Here is an 8,955-nt window from a genome sequence, read left to right as displayed (position 1 = left end):
TTTTTCAAAGTGAATGTTTTTTGGAATTGCTTTTCGGGGAGTTTATTTTTATGACTGATCTTAAATACTTCGGACCCGAGGAACTCAATGGTGCCAACAGTTTGACCGATCAATTCGAAGATTCCGAGATAATCGGCATGGAACTTTACCTTTTCGAGTGCATTTCTGATTATAATTTGGTAATAATTTTTTCCATTTGATCATTATGAAAATTCGTATTGGGGGATTTTTGGGCACGAGAAAACTGAATTTGACATTTATTTTGCGAAAAAATCAATTTTGACATACTTCCCAAATGGAAATCAAAATTTTTTGACACTTTGTAAACTAAATTTTGTGTGGTAATAGTATCGAAACTTATAATATTAAAATATTTTCCAACCATGAGTTTAATTTTTATTAGCTTTAAAATAATAAATAGAAAATTTAATTTATAATATGTTTTCTCATTTGCAACAGAGACGTGAAATATTAACGGAATATATGTATAGATGTATAGCTATATTCGGAGATGGTGTTCGAAAATTCGAATCTATTATGATGTGTCAAAAAAGAGAGCGAAAGTTGTTGTACGACCATCACTTAAGTTGTGTATTATCAGCAACAATTTTATTTACTTTAGTATTATTTTCATATTCGCACATTTTATATTCAATAGTCTAGGAGTTTAATGGTCTCAACAAGTGCCTGATATCATGACAATCATATTCGAACGACGACAAGTAAATTTATTTGGCAAATGTAAATAATATATTTGAAATTACAAATTTATTTTTTTTTTGTTTCCTTATTCAGATTAACGATAAATTTCTAATTGTTCAGTTTCAATTTGATTCGTACGATGTGAAGGGAGGTGACGTTCATTCGCTTGATAAATATATTGGGCTTGATTTGTGGTCACAAATATATACGAAACTGAACACACCATTGGAAAAATACAAATCCAATATTGAAGCCAAATTAAAAGCAGAAACAATTTCGATGCATCGTGCACAATTAGAACTGAAATTGACATGGCGTAATAAACAACCATTTCATAGAGAAGTTTTGAACCAAGAAAAGAAAAACTGTGATTTATGCCCATTCGTATTAATTGTATCCATTAGCCCGGTTTCACTAGTCAACAAATATAAGAAACAACTTTCTCAAGATAAATTGACAACGGAAAAATCACAGTCCAAATCGACGAATGAACATAAATCGGCAACTCAACCAAAACTAATGAGTGGACGTGAATCAAGCGATTCGAATGGTACGCGTACACCAAATAGTGTCGATTCAACTGAAAACGTCGAGGAATATGTGCCACCTGGTATCACTACTGCAAAAAACCTCAATTACACACCGTCACCTACTGGCGTGAAAAAGATGGATGAATATACACCGCCGAATAGCATTAAATCTGATTCAGACATTATCACATACACACCCACGAAAATCGACGAAAATAAAAGTTACAAACATAAATCAACCGTCAAAACCGATTTAAATCGAAATGATTGTCCACACAAAAAGAAGCGCACTAATTATCATAAAGTTGAACGTAATAAATACTTACTTACTTCCATTACTCTACAATTTCTGAACCATTCCTTCGATTCATTTTCCATCCTGTTTCATTACTTATTGATTAATTTCAATGTTTTTTATTCTTTTCTTGTAGGTAATGGTCGAGCAAATTTGCGTTCAGCTAAAAAGGCAACATCAAAGCCACAATCGACAAATTTGTATAGTTTGGTTAGTACATCGCGAGCATTAAATGACGAAACCAAAATTAACGAAATCATCCCGATTGAAGAAAAACATTACAAGAACAAACAATTTGAAAAGAATGATGAATCGAGAAAATTGAAAAAACTCCGAAAAGACTGGGAATTGGACCAAATGCAAGAAAAAAATATTGTCATCGACAAGATTCTGTATATTTTGATCATTTTTTTCTAACTTTTTAACTGAAAATCAAATTTTGAAAATCTTTTTTTTTTTCAACAGGAACTTGCATGACATGACGTTCGACGAAATCACAGATACATTGCCTCAAAATGAAAAATTGTTGCGTAATAGAGTTCGGGAATGTGTATCCACTCCAGATTATTTGATAAAGAAAAAAGCGGCTGACTACTGGGATTATTTGTTGCTTTTAGACGGTTTGATTACAAGTGATCAACAAACATATATGTACACACAGCTTCGTCAAATGTTTTTCAAAGACGAACCGGATGCCACTTCAACGAATGTAAGTAACAATCATTAAACAGAACTAAAAATAAATTGATAAAAAAAAAAAAACAAATTTAAAATCTAATCATATTTTTTTCAGCATGAGAATCTTTTGTGGTGTTTTTTGGTAAGTACATAATTTTATTTATTTGTCGAATATACTTATTATACCAGCAATAATATTATGGTGGTAAACATTGCTTTCAATCAATAGTGATACTTAAACTATATACTTCGTCACTGACCTTCGCGACTTCTCCCCACACTTAAACCATATACTTTCTTTTATAATTTCATTTTCTTCTGATTATCCCTAATAGGTACCACAATGGGCAATACACATTTTTATGAATAAATTTATTCTGACGAAAGACGCGGCTATTCGACGTTTGAAGGATCAAGATCGAGCCAGCATTCAAGCCTCGTCAGGACACTAAAAATTTTGGAAATTAAACTTATATTAGAAAACGCCATTTATCAACTAAAGGGGAAAATGCAGCTAAATACTTAAGATATGACCGATTAATAAACTGAAGAATTGTTTTTAAAGAAATTTAATAATTTACTTAGAAGTGATTAAAAGCAATTACTAAAAATGTATTTGTTTTATTCAGTTTCGAAAATATTCGAAGGGAATGTGAATGGAGCAGTACACCAATGGCGTGTCTACACGTAAAATATCTTAAATGTGACATCTGTCATCGACCAGTAATCGTGTTTTCGAATTATTCGAAACAAGTTTGTTTCAAAACTGTCAAATCCACAAGAAAACAGTATAAATCGTAATAGTGTGGATAGAATCGCGAGAATTACTTTTATTTTTTCGTTGTATCATTTTCTTTTCAATGAATATTTGAAATTATTTTCGAAAAATTTCATGAACTATCTTCTAAATATTACATTTCATTTGTCAGAATAAAAAAAATGTGAAAATGTGTTGTAAAACCCCAATGCAAAGCGAATGTCTTTTATTTTGTTTTCGTTTAGTTTAGTTATAACACGCAATCAGCATTTGTATTGTATGTATTTTGTGAAGACATAGACAAATAGAAATTGAAAGCATCGTTAATGTTGTAAAAATAACTAAATAAAGATGGCGAGTGGATTGAAATGCAAGAATTGTGGATCGTCAAACATTGAAGTGGACAGTGGGCGAGGCGATGCAGTTTGTACGAATTGTGGTTCGGTTATCGAATCTGTTATTATTGTTTCGGAAGTACAATTCGAGGAAGCAGCGCATGGAACAAGTTCGGCCGTTGGACAATTCGTGGCGGCCGATTCAAAAGGTGGTGCAACGGGTTATGGAAAATTTCATGTTGGCGTTGGCACCGAATCACGTGAAGTGACTTTGCGTAAAGCTCGTCAAGGTATTACACATTTGAGTCATCAGTTGCATTTAAACAATCATTGCATCGATACTGCATGCAATTTCTTTAAAATGGCATTGATGCGACATTTAACCAGAGGACGAAAAAATACACACATCTATGCAGCTTGCGTATACATTACATGCCGAACAGAAGGCACTTCACGTATGTCATGATAATATAAATGTTTTTATTTTATACTAATATTTTCCATTTTTCAACATAGATTTACTGATCGATATTAGTGATGTGTTGCAAATATGTTGCTATGAATTGGGACGTACTTATCTGAAATTGTCACAGGCACTCTGTATCAACTTACCATCCATTGGTGAGTATCACATATTAAAACAAATGAAATGTTCTCGTTGTAAAAACATATTTTAAAACGCACCAGTATTACGCAATTAATTCTCCTACCCAATGAACAATTTGTAATACAAATTCACCCATTACCAGGCACAAATCAACGGTAAAATTTGGACCCGAATTTGTGTGTAGTTTCAGTTATTTTTACGGTTGCCATAGCGTAACATTCAGGTGTGAATACATGGAAAAGAGAAACGACAATCATTAGTATCAATTGAATTGTATATGAAATATCATTTTTTTAAATTAAAAACTTCACTCACCTACGGGCTCCTTCCCTCCGTACTACCGTTGTACTGTTCTTATGAACGCACAACAAGGCCACAAGATTTGTGTAACACAAATGGTGTCAAGCCTAGCTAAGCTAACTAATCGTTATAATATTTGTTTTGTCTAATAATTTATGGATTCAGTGCTACTGTCAGTTGACATTGTTTGGTGGTCTTCTCAACGAATCAGGCACTAGTATGCCAAACATTCGACAAAGTCCTGTGTAATTTGAAGCAAAAACATTAAAAAATGAATAGACTCTATTTTCTATTGATTCATACCTTTGAGCATAACGCATTTTGCAGCAACAATATCGCGGTGCCAAACAACTGTCTGTGGAGCAGCAACATCACCCTGAACATTTAATGGCCAATTTTTGAAGGTAACTTTAACCTTTGACATAAAACGCCCATTCCGAATTATTTCGTTCACATCCTGATAATTGCCATTGCGAATTCGACGCTTAATTTCCTTTCGTCCCTTTTGCAAAGCGCGTTTGCTAACCGTTGTCACAATTATATCTGGTAGACTAGCGACTGAGTCCGGTAGTCCAGCAATCGGTTTCGCTTTGCAACCGTAGCACACTTTGAATCGATGCGGTTTTGTGTTCGCTGGAAATCGTTCTTGGCAATTCGCACATGTTTGTGATGTTCCCCATTCATCTTCCATTTTCACCACTGAATGGCCAAGTTTCTTGACGCTCACCAAAAATTTCCGAGATCCTGGACATCTTTTCCGTCTCTTCAAACCAAATGGCCGATTGGGTGGCATCTCCGACGCACCAAATATAATTATTGACGGCCCGTTGTTGGTCACTGTAACGGCGATGTTATCATTTACTTGGTTCGTCTTCATGTAATGATCAAAATCCAGTCGTGAATATTTACGCGTTGCATGTGCTGACCATATCTCAAATGCGTTGGTATTTCTACATTGTTATGCCGAAACGTTTGAAACTTCACGCTTTTGTATAGTTTTTGAACTTTCGCATACAATACTCACATAAAACATTGTATTTGTCTATGTAATTTTCATACAAAATATCGTTTTTGTATATTCTCTTTTGAGCGGTTCATCTTCATTTATGCTTTGAAGAAGATCCGCACAAAAGAGAATACACAAAAACGATATTTTGTATGAAAATCATATGTACAAATACAATTTATGCGGCACGTCATCTAGTTTTCCTTGCATATTTTTTCTGTGTAAAACTGTACACTGCTGAAATATGTGCTTATATAGCTGAAGTTAATAAGTTTAGGTGTTTCAACGTGTCAGCAACAGGTGGCATAACGCGACTAATTTTGCCACTTTGTTCGAACATGTTTGAGTTATGGTGCTGACATTCCTTTTCGTAGCATTTTGATGCGATACTCAATGTACCATTGCCATGTTGAATTACGCGGTGATGGTGGACCGAATGGGTATGTCTTCAGATGATTCTTTTCTTCGATATCAAACCATCCAGCTAATTTTTTCGCCTCTTTTTCTCTTCGTTTCTGTCGAGTTTCCCAGTAAAATCGCGTGTTTGGTATTGTGATGTTTTCCTTCATAATTCAAATTGATAAAAAATAATGAGTTTCGATTCAAACACATTTCAAAACACATTTCAAAATATCTCACCTCAACGTCTGGTTCATCAGGTGTTTTCCGGATGTTGCGACGCGTTATAGCCAACCACGTTTTTTCATTCGGATCGATGCCAATAACGTATTTCTTGCCCACAAGATTGTCCGCCTGTAAATGCACATTTTCGTTGCACGGCTGCTCTAGTTTGGTGTACAGTGCCGATACGGAAACACTATTGGTCACGATTTGATGATTGAATTGTTTGGATCGTTTGCCCAATTGCTTGATTTTATCGACGTCGAACAACAAATTCCATAGTCCATCTCGATCATGATCTCTGTAGTATTTTTCACAAAAAATTTCATGCATTTTTCGCGTCGCCATCCAATTGCGACCAGATCATCCAATAAAATGTTGGCCTTTTCTATTCTTTCTACATTACCATTTGTCAAGTCGTTGGATCGATATGCTAACATTTTGGCATTTCTGATGTCGATGCCATCAAATCTCGGTCCATAGATGTTGTGATTGCGATACTAGCATCGCATTCGAAAGAATGACTCAAGTCGATCTTCACACCAAGTGGTAAGACCAGTTTTCGTATTTGCGATGTGCTGTTTGACAAAATAACGAAAACCATTCTCCAACTTTTCCTTGCTTGGCCATTCGAACTGTTCATTACTGAAGTTTTCGACCATGAACCGAAACTCTGGCGGTATGGGATTTCGGCTATTATTATTGTAAACATTTTCGGCCAATACCGCATTGAAACAATCGAAGAAGAACTGTCGACGATCCCGTCGCAAAAAGAATTGACGATCTTCATTATCGAGTGCTTCATTCACCTTGAATAAAATCAAAAGTGAGGCCAATGAGGCAACTTCCGTCATTTGAAGACTGCGCTCAAACAATATTTGCATCACAACTGCTGCATGCTCGGGTCGAAGTATTGTTTGCAATCCACATTTTATTGCAACGAAATTATTTTCTTCTTCTCTTTCGTCATCATATACCGGCGAATCGTTGTTATCTTTTTTTCTTTTCATTCTCGAAGAACTGATACAAATAAACGAAAATAAAAAAATACACACAAATTTAGAAAAAAAATGCACCAAATATAGCATATATCACAAACACAATAAGATGAAAACACTTCTATCACAAATCAAATGAAACAGTAATCAAGAACGCATTATAAATATCACGTCTTACCTCAACAAAGTGACTCTGTATTCTAAATCGAATGATGAAATTTATTTCCAATGTGACATGAAATATTTTCCCGATCGAAATGTTGTTGGAATATTCACAGTAAATTTTATCAACACTCTGTTATTTCGAAATTAAAACAAAAATGAACACAAAACCAACTGTGAATATATCCATTCCTCAGCGAACAGCGTTCCGAACACACAAAATCGTTGAAATTGAAATGACAATAAAATCAATTGATCGCCCAAACCACGCTACAAACACTCACATCTAATTCTCAGGAAATCCTCTTAAAAACAAAACAAAGTTTTATTGTAAACAAAATCGGTTGGTGCGATAGTTGTTTATACTAACAATACTGTCACACGATGTGAGCACATTTTTAATACATATAAATGAATATCGTTGGATTTGGTTTGACACATATACACCGAGCTAATCGAAAAATGTCAGAAAGATGTCAGTTGCACTTCGAAAATTCAAAATAATAATTCCAAATAAAGAAAATTAAATGCAATAAATGACGTATAAAAAATAGTTCTTCTGCAGAGTTTTAAATTAAATTATGCAAATCTCTTTCCTAACAAATTGTTTATTTTTTTATTCGAGCGTAAGACTTAGATTTTCAATTTAAAACTTAATGTATTGGGTTGTGTTCACATTATGTTGTCAAATGAAATATTATTGGAAGTGAAAGAAACGAATGGATCCATTCCATTGGAATTCGTGGGAACTATGCATATAATCTCCGTTCCATTTGACACGAAAATGACCACCAGAATGGGCCAAAACGTTACATTATTCAACGTTAGAATGTACTAAAAACATTACAAATTTGTTTTCTGGGTAGGTAATTCTAGCAATAAATGTATTTATTTATAAAAATGTATCAATATAACGTAGATGCACCAATTATCATTTTTATTTAACGCTGTTTAAGACAGTCAAATTAGCTGTGTCTGAATTAGAAAAATCGAATCGGATCTCATTTTTGAAACAATATGGTATAGATTTTATTCCATAATTGTAATTTTTCACAATTTTTGTTAGTGCATTTTTTTTACTCAAATTAAAAAAAAAACAAAAGTAAAACCAAAATAAATGATCTGCTAAGCAGCCTACGTAATAATATATAATAATTTAAGAAGTTGGAATAATGCACAGAATTACTAATAATAATACTAGTGTCTTTCTTCATTTTTTGTTTCTTTAAATATTTTTTGAGATTTTATATAATGTTTAAAACTCTAATGCTAAAAACATAGCTGTCCACGAACACTAACGAACGAACCGTTCGTTCGTTCGTAAAATATTTTTTGGTCTTTTTGTTCGATCGTTCGTTCGTAGAATTGTATTGCGTTCGTTCGTAGAAAATGAAATGTTCGGATTGTTCGTAATTTATGAAAATTTATTTTCTCAAAATAAACAAATATTGGGATACTAAATGTAAATTGGAAAAACCTTAAATCTATTTTTCCCGCTTTTCTGATGAAAAATCGTGAAAATAAGCAAAATATTGACTCTCGTAAGAAAAAAAATCAATTTTTTGTGCATTATACCCACTCTCCAAGAGTTTCATATAAGGATGCCATGTAACAGCAGAAAGACAGTCGAAAATATTGAAAAAAAAAATTTCTCGTATTTTCAACCGTCTTTGTACAAAAAATTTTTTTCGTCTTTTTGACTGTCTTTCTGTTGCTACATGGCAACCTTATATGAAACTCTCGGAGACTGGGTATAATGCACAAAAAAAGTGAAAAAAAAAATCTTACGAGAGTCAATATTTTGCTTATTTTTCACGATTTCCCATCGGAAAAGCGGGAAAAATCGATTTAAGGTTTTTCCAATTTACATTTAGTATCACAATATTTGTTTATTTTGAGAAAATAAATTTTCATAAATTACGAACGAACGTGTTCGTTGTTCGTACGAACAACGAACGAACAAT

At 33.5% G+C, this 8,955-nt stretch overlaps 4 protein-coding genes across 5 annotated transcripts in view; 2 read left to right on the top strand and 2 right to left on the bottom strand.

Moving 5' to 3' along the window:
* The first annotated feature begins 547 nt into the window (after window positions 1-547).
* On the top strand, window positions 548-2,816 carry LOC116339216 (uncharacterized protein CG4951-like). The gene is made up of 6 exons (XM_031764966.1): window positions 548-722; window positions 796-1,543; window positions 1,664-1,919; window positions 1,993-2,236; window positions 2,321-2,347; window positions 2,541-2,816. The coding sequence occupies exons 1-6, from the start codon at window positions 696-698 to the stop codon at window positions 2,655-2,657; spliced, it is 1,419 nt and encodes a 472-aa protein (XP_031620826.1). The 5' UTR covers window positions 548-695; the 3' UTR covers window positions 2,658-2,816.
* Window positions 2,817-2,942: 126 nt separating this feature from the next.
* Window positions 2,943-8,955, top strand: part of LOC116339215 (transcription factor IIIB 90 kDa subunit) — a 43,051-nt gene continuing 37,038 nt past the window's right edge. For both annotated transcript variants that reach the window (XM_031764965.1, XM_031764964.1), the window contains exons 1-2: window positions 2,943-3,752; window positions 3,814-3,918. In XM_031764965.1, coding sequence (XP_031620825.1) covers window positions 3,314-3,752; window positions 3,814-3,918 — 544 coding nt within the window. In that variant the 5' untranslated portion in view covers window positions 2,943-3,313. The remainder of the gene's footprint in view (window positions 3,753-3,813; window positions 3,919-8,955) is intronic.
* On the bottom strand, window positions 3,172-5,297 carry LOC116339217. Its single transcript, XM_031764968.1, has 3 exons — window positions 4,508-5,297; window positions 4,220-4,445; window positions 3,172-4,003 (listed from the first exon to the last, which is right to left on the bottom strand). The coding sequence occupies exons 1-2, from the start codon at window positions 5,079-5,081 to the stop codon at window positions 4,378-4,380; spliced, it is 642 nt and encodes a 213-aa protein (XP_031620828.1). The 5' UTR covers window positions 5,082-5,297; the 3' UTR covers window positions 3,172-4,003; window positions 4,220-4,377.
* Window positions 5,378-7,026, bottom strand: LOC116339218. Its single transcript, XM_031764969.1, has 3 exons — window positions 7,008-7,026; window positions 5,850-6,851; window positions 5,378-5,773 (listed from the first exon to the last, which is right to left on the bottom strand). The coding sequence occupies exons 2-3, from the start codon at window positions 6,177-6,179 to the stop codon at window positions 5,558-5,560; spliced, it is 546 nt and encodes a 181-aa protein (XP_031620829.1). The 5' UTR covers window positions 6,180-6,851; window positions 7,008-7,026; the 3' UTR covers window positions 5,378-5,557.

Source organism: Contarinia nasturtii, unplaced genomic scaffold, assembly GCF_009176525.2.
Source record: "Contarinia nasturtii isolate CC-2019 unplaced genomic scaffold, AAFC_CNas_1.1 Cnas_scaffold_493, whole genome shotgun sequence".
In the NCBI taxonomy this organism is placed as follows: Eukaryota; Metazoa; Arthropoda; class Insecta; order Diptera; family Cecidomyiidae; genus Contarinia; species Contarinia nasturtii.
This window is presented reverse-complemented; position numbering and strand designations above follow the sequence as displayed.